The sequence below is a fragment of the Triticum aestivum genome, chromosome 6B (assembly GCF_018294505.1).
Source record: "Triticum aestivum cultivar Chinese Spring chromosome 6B, IWGSC CS RefSeq v2.1, whole genome shotgun sequence".
Classification (NCBI taxonomy): Eukaryota; Viridiplantae; Streptophyta; class Magnoliopsida; order Poales; family Poaceae; genus Triticum; species Triticum aestivum.
Genome location: NC_057810.1, coordinates 157,370,424 through 157,382,986, shown reverse-complemented (window position 1 = coordinate 157,382,986; position 12,563 = coordinate 157,370,424). Strand labels below are relative to the sequence as shown.

The window sequence follows — 12,563 nt, the reverse complement described above, 5'->3', positions numbered from 1 at the left end:
GCTGCTTATATATTAGGCATCAAGATCTATAGGGATAGATCGAGACGCCTCATAGGTCTTTCACAAAGCACATACCTTGATAAGATTTTGAAGAAGTTCAAAATGGATCAGTCCAAGAAAGGGTTCTTGCCTGTACTGCAAGGTGTGAGATTAAGCTCGGCTCAATGCCCGACCACGGCAAAAGATAAAGAAGAGATGAGCGTCATCCCCTATGCCTCAGCCATAGGATCTATTATGTATGCCATGCTGTGTACCAGACCTGATGTAAACCTTGCCGTAAGTTTGGTAGGAAGGTACCAAAGTAATCCCGACAAGGAACACTGGACAGCGGTCAAGAATATCCTGAAGTACCTGAAAAGGACGAAGGACATGTTTCTCGTTTATGGAGGTGACGAAGAGCTCGTCGTAAAGGGTTACGTCGACGCTAGCTTCGACACAGATCTGGATGACTCTAAGTCACAAACCGGATACGTGTATATGTTGAATGGTGGAGCAGTAAGCTGGTGCAGCTGCAAGCAGAGCGTCGTGGCGGGATCTACATGTGAAGCGGAGTACATGGCAGCCTCGGAGGCAGCGCATGAAGCAATATGGGTGAAGGAGTTCATCACCGACCTAGGAGTCATACCCAATGAGTCGGGGCCGATCAAACTCTTCTGTGACAACACTGGAGCTATTGTCCTTGCCAAGGAGCCCAGGTTTCACAAGAAGACCAGGCACATCAAGCGTCGCTTCAACTCCATCCGTGGAAATGTTGAAGATGGAGACATAGATATTTGCAAAGTACATATGGATCTGAATGTCGCAGATCCGTTGACTAAACCTCTCTCGCGAGTAAAACATGATCAACACCAGAACTCTATGGGTGTTCGATTCATCACAATGTAACTAGATTATTGACTCTAGTGCAAGTGGGAGACTGTTGGAAATATGCCCTAGAGGCAATAATAAAAGGGTTATTATTATATTTCCTTATTCATGATAATTGTCTTTTATTCATGCTATAACTGTATTGTCCGGAAATCGTAATACACGTGTGAATACATAGACCATAACATGTCCCTAGTGAGCCTCTAGTTGACTAGCTCGTTGGTCAACAGATAGTCATGGTTTCCTGACTATGGACATTAGATGTCATTGACAACGGGATCACATCATTAGGAGAATGATGTGATGGACAAGACCCAATCCTAAGCATATCACAAGATCGTGTAGTTCGTTTTGCTAGAGCTTTTTCAATGTCAAGTATCTCTTCCTTAGACCATGAGATCGTGTAACTCCCGGATACCATAAGAGTGCTTTGGGTTTACCAAACGTCACAACGTAACTGGGTGACTATAAAGGTGCACTACAGGTATCTCCGAAAGTGTCTATTGGGTTGACACGGATCGAGACTGGGATTTGTCACTCCATATGACGGAGAGGTATCTCTGGGCCCACTCGGTAATGCATCATCATAATGAGCTCAAAGTGACCAAGTGTTTGGTCACGGGATCATGCATTATGGTACGAGTAAAGTGACTTGCCGGTAACGAGACTGAACGATGTATTGGGATACCGACGATCGAGTCTCGGGCAAGTAACGTACCGATTGACAAAGGGAATTGTATACGGGGTTGTTCGAATCCTCGACATCGTGGTTCATCCGATGAGATCATCGAGGAGCATGTGGGAACCAACATGGGTATCCAGATCCCGCTGTTGGTTATTGCCCGAGAGCCGTCTCGGTCATGTCTACGTGTCTCCCGAACCCGTAGGGTCCACACACTTAAGGTTCGGTAACGCTAGGGTTGTATGAATATGAGTATGCAGCATACCGAATGTTGTTCGGAGTCCCGGATGAGATCCCGGACGTCACGAGGAGTTCCGGAATGGTCCGGAGGTAAAGAAAACTATATAGGAAGTGGTATTTCGGCCATCGGGAAAGTTTCGAGGTCACCCGGTATTGTACCGGGACCACCGGAAGGGTCCCGGGGGTCCACCGGGTGGGGCCACCCATCCCGGAGGGCCCCAAGGGCCGAAGTGGGGAGGGGAACCAGCCCTTAGTGGGCTGGTGCGCCCCCCTAGGCCCACCCCCTACGCCTAGGGTTGAAACCCTAGGGTGGAGGGGGCGCCCCACTTGCCTTGGGGGGGGGGTACTCCACCCCCCTTGGCCGCCGCCCCTTGGGAGATTGGATCTCCCAGGGCCGGCGCCCCCCCTTGGGGGCCTATATAAAGGGAGGGGGGAGGGGGGCAGCCGCACCCTGAAGTCCTGGCGCCCCCTCCCCCTGCTACACCTCTTCCTCCTCCGTCACGTGCTTGGCGAAGCCCTGCCGGAGTGCTGCTGTTCCACCATCACCACGCCGTTGTGCTGCTGCTGGAGCCATCATCATCAACCTCTCCTTCCCCCTTGTTGGATCAAGACGGAGGAGACGTTACGCTGACCGTACGTGTGTTGAACGCGGAGGTGCCGTCCGTTCGGCGCTAGGATCTCCGGTGATAGGATCACGACGAGAACGACTACTTCAACCCCGTTCTTTTGAACGCTTCCGCGCGATCTACAAAGTGGTATGTAGATGCAATCTCTCTCCCATGACTCGTTGCTTAGATGAACTCATAGATGGATCTTGGTGAAACCGTAGGAAAAATTTTAATTTTCTGCAACGTTCCCCAACAGGTCCACCCCCTTCAATTTCTATTTAAGAAACCATTTGGTTTGAACCCTAGTACAAACTAACAACATGTATCATACAAGAAGGTTGAGTCACGATGGACCACAAGCAAGCTAAAGCCAAAAGAGAACACGTAACATTATGGAGTGCCGTAAATGAGCACACCCTGCGGTATAGTTAGGCCCAAGGCAACCATGCCCTTGGCCCGTGGCCTGTCGGCATAATCATATGTTAGCTATGGACTGAATAACACTATTCAACAGTGTTGAGCACTGTAGCACCACAGTTGGCCCGGGGCGTGACTCTTGGCTGGCTAACGCAACTGAGCACACCCACAATTTAACCAATCACAACCCCAGACTAAGTTTTAAACTTTGAATTACATAAGAACATGAATATCAACAACATAGCGAATAAAGCAAAGAGAAAACTCGGAAGGGAGATGAAAACTTGCGCAAAAGCTCAATATATCCAATCTAACAATGTACATCAACCTGATATCCTAGCCACCAATTCGCAAAAAACGTCATGTCTCACTCTTGCGATGAACGATACACTTCCATTTCAAAAAGTCTTGCCCCCGGCGTCAGCACCCTGTGGCTTTCCTCCTTTATATGTACTTCCTCTGTTACTAAACATAAGACCCTTTAGAGATTCCAATACTGACTACATATGAAGCAAAATGAATGAATCTACACTCTAAAATATGTTTATGTACATCCGTATGCAGTTCATATTGAAATCTCTAAAAGGGCTCATATTTAGAAACGGAGGGAGTAAAAAGTAGACTAGCCAACAATTCAAAAGCAAATCAGTTTAATCAAAATCATATAGGATCATTATAATTTTCTTTTCAAAAATCGCATCATAAAGAAAGTGAACCAGATTCCTACTGCATGCTAATTTGCCAAGAAGAAGTGTAAAGAATGAGAGTGGAAAATAGAAATTGCGATTTCATTATGGTCTGACAGAAGAACAGTTGCTTAGATGTGCACATATCGCTGGAAAAGCAAAAAGATCAACATACTGAAGAACACCATGCATTAATAAGTGTTGAGACCTCAAACAATAGTTGTTTATCAGTGGAAAACCATGAAGATACAAGTGGTCAAAAGCAAGAAATGCAAGCCAGCCAATACGAAATGCTAAAAAAAGGCGCGCTTAAAGGATGCCTCAGCGCGAGGATCATGTGCTAGGGTGCATGTGAGGTAAAATTGATAGACACACTGCTCTTAGAAGAGACGCAGAGTTTCTGAGCCCGAGTTCAAATGAGCTCGGGTGTACAGTAAAATAAAAAAAATAAAAAAAATAAAAATATGATTTTTTTTAAGACAAACATTGACAGAAGTTTCAAGTGCTTGCGAAAATTCGTCATGGAATCATCTAGAAGGCGCAGCAAAAATAAAAAACAAAATCGGTACTTTGAAAATGCTACTTTCAAAAGCATTTTGGAGCACCGACTTTGTTTTTTTTTTGCCACACCTTATAGGAATGTGATTCATGTACACATTTTTACAAGCATTTGAAACTTTTGTCATGTTTGTCAAAAATAATTTCAGTTCTTTTTGAATTTTTTTTCGATTTTACGGTTCACCGAGTTCATTTGAGCCAGGACACTTTCGGTGCTCAAGCATGTTGGTGCGAATCCGAGTGGCGGGCATTCTCTTTTCTGCATCTCCAGTTTCGGAAAAAGAAGAAGAGGAGACACGGGCAAAGTTTTCCTCACCGACACCTGGCCCGGCAGCCCAAGTTCTCTCTGCATCGGCGCGAAATTTTCATCAATTCCCCGAACCGGGGTGGTGGTAGTGCTCGCTGTGTGTTCGGGGAAATGTCACCGCAAAGCTAGCGCTGCCATGGTCGCCCCCGTGCACGTCACTCAAGGGGTGGGTGGGTGGGTGGTGGTGGTGGTGTGAACTTCATGCCGCCCTTCTCCTCTCGGCGCGTGCATGCCGGGATCGATTCCGGTCGCCGCGCGCGCAGGGTGCTCGGCGTAATGGCTTCCTCGGTTGCCTGTACTGCACCTCCTTCGGCGCTGTGCAGTGCGTGCCGACATGCCCACTGAGACCGAGGTCAAGGAGAGGAGGCCGACAAGGACGGCTCCACTCCCTGGTCGCTCGCTGCCATCCACTGGTCGAGTGGTTGGTGCGGTGGTGTCTTGACGCGGCCGCACCCGTGTCCTCGTACACGCGACTTCGCCGTCGGGACCCCGCGGAGCATACGGATTGCGCGTGCCGACCTGGCCTCAGGGTCTCCGAAGACGGCGTGCGCCGCGCTGTCGCGCACCCTTGTTTTGGCCAGGTATGCACGTGGTCGCCCTCTAGCTGCGGGCCTCCATCTGAAACTGTTGGTAGATCATTGAATCCGGGTAAAAAATCAGGTCCCCCCTACATACTACAGTATATGTACCAATTGTTAAAATTGTTAACTAGCAGCAGCGCATAACAAGCAATTAGGTACATTATTGTTCCCCAACTTTTTCATTGTGTGGCACTTGTATTTGTAAGATTCGTTTAGATCATCTTATTAGTTTACTGCATAAGTTCATTTAGGTTGATGGACGATAGCACTTAAGTTATGCACCAAGGCCATGGCGACAAGATTACCACAACAAGATCGGTTGGAATGTAGTTAGTTGCGCACTGTTTCAGGCCGGTTCTGTTCCGGAGCTTAATAAATACACCGAAATGCTTGAGGCATGGGATTTACTTGCCATTCTGATTTATCTATGAGATGACCAAACCACAAGAGAGGACAGCCTTTCTTCTAATGCCAACAAAGGAATCACAGAGTCAAGTCTAAAAGTTGCAACTATGTCGCGGCCGTATCCTTTCTATTGGTGGGAGATACTCCATTATCATGACGAAACTGTTTCGAAACAGCCATTTCTTACTGGAGCGTACCATAGCCACACTGGCAACTGTACACTGACCCTCCTGATCTATAATTGTGGAATATGACAACCGTAATACGCATATGAAACCATTTGCTAGTCTCTGCCTCTCTCCCTCTCTCTCTTGGATAGAAGCCTGAAGCCTCTGGTTTGCTCACAAGAAGCATGAATCTATGTGCAGCAATTCTCCTATTCTACATGTTCCAGTTGATCCATGGACAGCCTGATTATCTAGGTGTGTTGCCCCTCAATTCTTGTTTCTTACTGCTCTTTCTGTTCAGAAAATACACAATGTGAAGCACCTGCATTGCTCATAGCCAAAGGTTTATTCAAGGTCGATGATGTAAATCTTTTTTACTTGTATTTTGTTTCCAGGTTTCATAAGCATCGATTGTGGCATCCAAGTGAATTCTACCTACCAAGATTCCGTTTCAAATATGATATATGTATCAGACTATGGTTTCGTCACCACTGGAGAAAACCGCGGCATCTCCTCAGATTACGTAAAGCCATCACTGGTGAAACGCTATCTGAATCTCCGGTCCTTTCCACATGGCGCAAGGAATTGCTACACCCTGAGATCCTTGGTGATGGGAAACAAGTACCTTGTTCGTGCCGCCTTCTACTATGGAAACTATGATGGCCTGGGCAAACCTCCTGTCTTTGATCTGTACATGGGGACAAACTACTGGCATGAGGTTAGCTTCAGTGATGCAGGAGCATTCAAATGGCTGGACATCATACTTGTGGCTCCTGATGATTACTTGCAAGTTTGTTTGGTGAACAAAGGTATGGGTAATCCATTTATTTCTGGGCTAGATTTGAGGCCACTGAAGACTACCCTTTACCCAGAGGTAAATGCAACTCAATCGCTCGTGCTGGTTAATTCTAATCGGTTCCACATGGGGCCCACAGACGGTTCAGTAATCAGGTTAGTTTTCTACTTATAATTGCTTTAATCAAATCTTAACTTAGAGAATCTTTGTTAACACCATCTTGATCAACAGAAGTAAAAATTTGGTGCCTGAGTATCTGGCGGACTAAAAGAAAAAAAAAGTTATATATGACTGTAGACTGTAACCGCTGCTTTTAGCATTATAATGCATAAGTTTTTGTCCACAGGGTATACTTTATGACAAAGAGATGGTTGTTTTGATTCTAGTTAATTCAGTTAACTACAATACTACATAAAACAGACATTTCATTGATCTAAACAGGTACCCCTCGGATTCCAATGACCGCATCTGGACGACATATAATACAATTCCAAACTCTGTTGAGATATCTTCAACATCTGTAATCCAAAATAACCTCAGGGATGTCTATGATGTGCCATCATCTGTTATGCAAAATGCAGCGACTGTTAATAGCTCAAGAATTGATTTCTCATGGAATCCATCTGATCCATCGGTGAACATAAGCTCCAAATACTTTTTTATTTTCTACTTTGCTGAGCTGCAGAATGTACGGAGCAATGCAGTGCGACAGTTTGATATCATTATCAATAACAAGACATGGAACAAGCAACCTTACACCCCAACATTCCAAGTCACCGATTATTTTTCCGGGATTTTGCACGGGATGGAAAATTATAGTGTCTCACTTGTTGCTACAAAAAATGCAACACTTCCACCTATCCTCAATGCCATGGAGATGTACTTGGTGAAACCGATAACTATGGTTGCAACTGATCCTGGAGATGGTATGAATTTACTAATGCTATATTAGTACGTACTCCAGAGCTACAGCTACTATGTTAAGGGTCTTATCTAATTTGTAATAGAAATTATACTTCTCAATTTTAAACTTTGGCAGAAGTTTATTTTTCAACCCTGAACTCTAAAAGCCTTTGATTGGCAACCTCAAATTATTCATGCCATCTGTTTTCTTCACCCTCGGGTACTCTCACAAGCGATTTAGAGTGTTACGTGCATGCCACGTGTCCACCACATCACTTCTATGTCGTTGCCATGTCACCAAGTTCCGTTTATTGTTATGCCTGTATCATTTTTCTTCTACTTTTAGCATTTTTTTGTGGAAGCTTCTTCTATCCAAATGTTCAATATTGTTTTAGATTGTTTGTTGTTGTAGCATCTGTTTATTCATGGCAGTGACGTAAGTTCAGGGGTGTGAAGTATTCCCTCTGTAACAAAATGTAAGACGTTTTTAACACTTGTATGTGAAACAAAAAACGTCCTATATTTTGTTACAGAGGGAGTAGGCTTTTTTCTTAGCAACAAAGAGAGATGTATTAAACTGTTTTTTTTATCACATTTGAGGTGTATGAGTATCTTAAAGCTTGCCTGCTTGTCTGTTCATTTGATTGGTTTAACCATCTTCCTTGTTCTTGCAAAGCAGCTAGAGCCATGATGGCAATCCAAGACGATTTTGGTGTGATAGAAAACTGGATGGGTGATCCATGTACTCCAAAGGCTTTTATATGGAGAGGATTAAACTGCTCATATCCACCAGCAGGTGCCTCTAAAATAATGGCACTGTAAGTTTCATAACTATGTTTGAATGAAATAAATAACTGTTCTTATATGCTGAATATTTTGACATTTCGAAGAAGCATTTACCACAAATCAACAGGAGAAGCTAACTGTTCTGGATTACCTTTTTGGCAGAAACTTGTCTTCCTTTGGGTTGGTTGGTGCCATCTCTACTAATTTTAGAGATCTCAAAGCACTCCAGTATCTGTAGGTTCTCACTTCCCATCATCATTTCTTACTGTGGATTTTAACATTCCAGTGCCCTTTTTGTACTACTCAAAATAAACCCGTGTGGATCTTTTCCCCACTTGCCTTTTTTTAGCATATTTAGGAATTCGTGTAGTTGTTAAAACATGAATGTCTGTATTTCTCTAACGAAGTTCAAGTTTATTTTCACCAGCATAATTCACAACCACATTTTCGAATTTCCAAAAAAAGAAATTATTGCATTGATATTCTAAAGATGATTAGCATGTTTACACATGGAGAGAATTACTCAACAATATCTGAAACAATTTAACAGTAGTATGGAGGAACTGTTTTGAACTTCACGGTTAGATGGCTGTACATTTTCTTTTCTTTTGAGAATCAAGGTGGTACATTTTTCTTTCTTCTTAGAATCAAGGCGGCACATATCTTGGATTGCCCGTGTCTCCATGTTTTCAGGAAAGATAAAGAACTGTGTATCTCCATATAGGAGCTCTGGATACATGATTTGTGCTACCCCATTTGTCTTCACCATTCAGGGAAAATATACTGTCAGAAAACTAATGATATAGTTTGGAAGAGAAACGTAATTCTCTAAATTTACATTCAGTGATTAGCTGCATACTTTTGCCTCTTATATTCAGTCATGCAATGAAGCTGAAAATAAAACTTCCAAAAGCATTGTATTTCCCCATTTACTTACTAACTGTAGTTGATGTGATCTGTTATTCCTTGCAGGGATTTGTCACACAACAACTTGTCTGGTCCTATTCCGAATTTTCTTGGGCAACTTTCGTCACTAATGTTTCTGTAAGTCTTATGACTTATCTGTTCGTCCTTGAATCTTGACACAACATTTTTCTGGCAATGCTACATATACAATGTCTTTTCCTTTATAGGGATTTGTCCAGCAATGATCTGAGTGGACCAATTCCTTACAACCTTTTACAAAGGTCCCAAAATGGGTCCTTATTACTAAGGTATGTTTAGTTTTTGAAAGTTAACTAAATTTGAAGATATTTTTGAAGAAAAATATACACACTAACATGTAACTAAGTAATGCTCAACGTTTTCATGTGATATCACATGTCAGTAATATTTGTATAAATGATGATTTAATATCATACTAACTGAAAATTTTATGCTTTGCTATTTGGACCTATTGCTTTTCAATTTCTTTGATTGTTCATTCGTAAAGTATAGTACTTCTTGTTAATTGGGATAATAAGTTATGTCATCATCAGTTACCAACTGTAATTGATAGTACAACAAGGACCGGTAACTCCAGTGAACAAAATAATATGCTTATGGTTGGATTTCTCTAGAAAGGCATGGAAGAATCTTATATACCAGTTTCCTTTGTCCCAGTGCATTTAATGGTTAGTTTCATTTTCTTTAAAAGCACTCATTATGAAGGCACCTTTAAAAATAGTGTCAGTATTACATTTGACTAGTTAACTATTAGGTCTGATTGATCAGTATATTTATAGAGAAGTACTGATTCCTTCCAGCATTCATAGTCGGACATCTCTCTTTATTCGGAACACCATGGAATCACATTATATTGTGACTAACCTTGTACATTTTGAATTGCCAGGGTCGGTGATAATGCAAATCTTTGTGGCAATAGTACTGCCTGCAGATCAGGTCGAAAGAAAATCAATGGGGCACTTCTCGTTGCAATAGTTGTACCAATAGCTGCTGCCGTTGCACTATTTGTTACTTTTCTTTTGCTGTGCCAAGTGCTCAAAGGAAAAGGTAACAGTCAGATGGAAGTAATGGTTTCTGTTTTATGCCTTACACAGTTTTGTATTTCCATTTTATTTTTGCTTTTGTTATACGGAAGGGAAAGTTCTTGCCTTTAACTACTCTGTGCATGTATTCAGCTAAGCGAAACACTACTGGTCATGAAGATGAACCAGCATTACTTGAGAACCGAGAGTTCTCTTACAAAGAACTGAAGCATATTACGAATAACTTCAGTCAAGAGATTGGAAAGGGCGGGTTTGGACCTGTCTTCCTTGGTTACTTGGAGAATGGAAACCCAGTTGCTGTGAAAGTGCGTTCTGAGTCATCTTCCCAAGGGGGTAAAGAGTTTCTGGCTGAGGTAAAAACAAAAATCAATGTGAAGTTCTATATGTCGCAACTAAACTATTCATGTGTGATCCTTCCATTTGTCTCGTTCCCCCAAATTTCTTAGTATAGCCATCTGTAAATTTTGATGAATGAGTTTTAAAGATTTCCCCCCCTCTCTGGTTTTGTATATTAAACTACACTTACTAATCAGTCTCATTATGTGTTCTGCTTAAATTATCTGAAAGACAGTGCTGCACGTTATATTGCAGGCTCGGCACTTGACCAGGATTCATCACAAGAATTTAGTTTCTTTGGTTGGCTACTGCAAGGACCGAAATCATTTGGCCCTTGTTTACGAGTACATGCCCGAAGGCAACCTGCAGGATCATCTGAGAGGTTATTTATCTTGCCTATTCAAATATAGATTCTTACATCGGTGCACCCTAGATCAGCTATGTGCTATATCCTGAAATTTGAACAACGGAACTATTACATTTTACTCAAACGAGAACTGCATAAAACTTGAATTATCTGTAGTTACTAACTGAAGTCCATGACTTTGCCAAAATCTTCTTTAAGCTAACTATGTTTAATCGCTGTTGACATGCGAAGCCACTTCTACTTGTAAACCACTCAGTTGGGAGCAGCGTCTTCAGATCGCCCTTGATGCTGCACAAGGTTAGGACATAGCAGCCATCCACTAGGTCTGAGATTTCATTTACTCATAACTGTTAACAACAAAGTGTTATTTTTTTATGGCAGGTCTTGAGTATCTGCACATCGCCTGTAAGCCAGCACTGATACACAGAGATGTAAAGAGCAGGAACATCCTCCTGACCACAGATCTTGGGGCTAAGATTGCTGATTTTGGCCTGACCAAGGCTTTCAGCGACTCCGAAACACATATAACCACTGAGCCAGCTGGTACTATGGGCTACTTAGATCCTGAGTACGTCATGCACATCATCAATCTCTTCTCCTGTATACTCCACTTTAATCTTCAACATTGCCTGAAGTGGCATTACTTTGCCGTAATTAAGGACCCCCTGTGTGGCTGTGTCTCCCAACCGTGTAGGTACTTCCGCAGTTATCACATCAGTGAGAAGAGCGACCTGTACAGCTTTGGTGTCGTCCTCCTGGAGCTCATCACGGGCCATGCCCCGGTCATACCAATCAGCGACAGCATGAGCATCCACATCGGCGAGTGGGTGCACCAGAGCCTCGACCATGGAAACGTCGAGAGCATTGTGGATGCAAAGATGGGAGGGGACTATGACATCAACTCTGTCTGGAAAGCTGCTGACTTGGCGCTGCATTGCAAGCGAGAGGTCTCGCGCGAGCGGCCGACGATGGCGGAGGTGGTGGCGCAGCTTAAGGAGTGCTTGGAGCTCGAGAACCGTCGTGATGGGAGGAGAATAAGCTTGGGTTCGAATGGTGATGATTCGACCTGTCCTGGAGAGGGAAATACACTTGAGGTAGAAGAGGAAAAAGAAACACAGCAAGATGGGGAGATACAAGCGGCTGCTGGCCCTGCAATGAGATAATAGGTTTGATGATCTTACATGAATGCTGGAAGTTTGAGCGCTCTTGCCTTACCTTTCTGATAAGCCGCCATCTTGTCTTACTTTGTGATGTTCTCAAATTTCTGGCAATGCTTAGATGGAGCCTACCTGTTCTAGATAAAAAAAATTGTGATGAAAGAAGCTCAAATGGATTGCTAGGGAATATATGTTATGGTTTGGACGGTAGGCTTCTCAGTGGTTAGGGTGGCCTTGTTTGTTGGCACGTTCGTCTTAGTTGGTCCATGTTTTTGATGTTTCTCTCCTTCAGCGCCTCTTTGACGAAGTGCACGCCTACACTGCTCAGCTCGACGGCGTAAATAGGGCCTATGTGGTCGTCCTCCCCAAGGGTGACGGCATCCCCTCGCCGGGAGCGTTCCGGCTGGTCTCACTCCAGAACGACGACGTGAAGGTCCTGTGTCACGGCCTCACCGCCAGTCTTAAGAGACAAATCAGCCATGTCGTTGATCGATCAGGGTTTAACGCGGGGAGGAGGAGGCCGCTGTTGCGGAAGGCCGCTATTATTTGTTGTTGCTGTTTGGCGGAAGGTGATTATATATGAAACTACTGCCGCTAGTTACCAGCGATTACGGTGTGGGGGGTGAAGCCGGGTGAGCCGCAAACACCAGCGACATGGTGGAGCAGACCAGACCATTGCCGAATGAGAAGGGTGGGGTTGGGAGAAGCCCCA

General features: G+C 43.6%; 1 protein-coding gene across 2 annotated transcripts; it reads left to right on the top strand.

The window, feature by feature from the left end:
- Positions 1–5,390: 5,390 nt before the first annotated feature.
- LOC123136318 (probable LRR receptor-like serine/threonine-protein kinase At1g05700) lies at positions 5,391–12,127 on the top strand. 2 transcript variants are annotated; one of them, XM_044555678.1, is made up of 13 exons: positions 5,391–5,773; positions 5,914–6,469; positions 6,756–7,240; positions 7,894–8,035; positions 8,166–8,237; positions 8,976–9,047; positions 9,137–9,217; positions 9,835–9,995; positions 10,124–10,344; positions 10,583–10,709; positions 10,926–10,991; positions 11,076–11,262; positions 11,389–12,127. In XM_044555678.1, the coding sequence occupies exons 1-13, from the start codon at positions 5,704–5,706 to the stop codon at positions 11,855–11,857; spliced, it is 2,709 nt and encodes a 902-aa protein (XP_044411613.1). In that variant the 5' UTR covers positions 5,391–5,703; the 3' UTR covers positions 11,858–12,127. The 2 variants fall into 2 exon arrangements, with proteins under 2 accessions (XP_044411613.1, XP_044411614.1); XM_044555679.1 differs by having other exon boundaries at positions 5,392–5,773; positions 7,897–8,035.
- Positions 12,128–12,563: the final 436 nt, after the last annotated feature.

Coding starts and splice junctions, on each gene's coding strand:
- LOC123136318 (XM_044555678.1), top strand. CDS start 5,704: ATGAATCTATGTGCAGCAATTCTCCTATTCTACATGTTCCAGTTGATC. Junction 7,241..7,893: donor TGCAACTGATCCTGGAGATG/GTATGAATTTAC, acceptor GTTCTTGCAAAG/CAGCTAGAGCCATGATGGCA. Junction 9,218..9,834: donor AATGGGTCCTTATTACTAAG/GTATGTTTAGTT, acceptor TTGAATTGCCAG/GGTCGGTGATAATGCAAATC.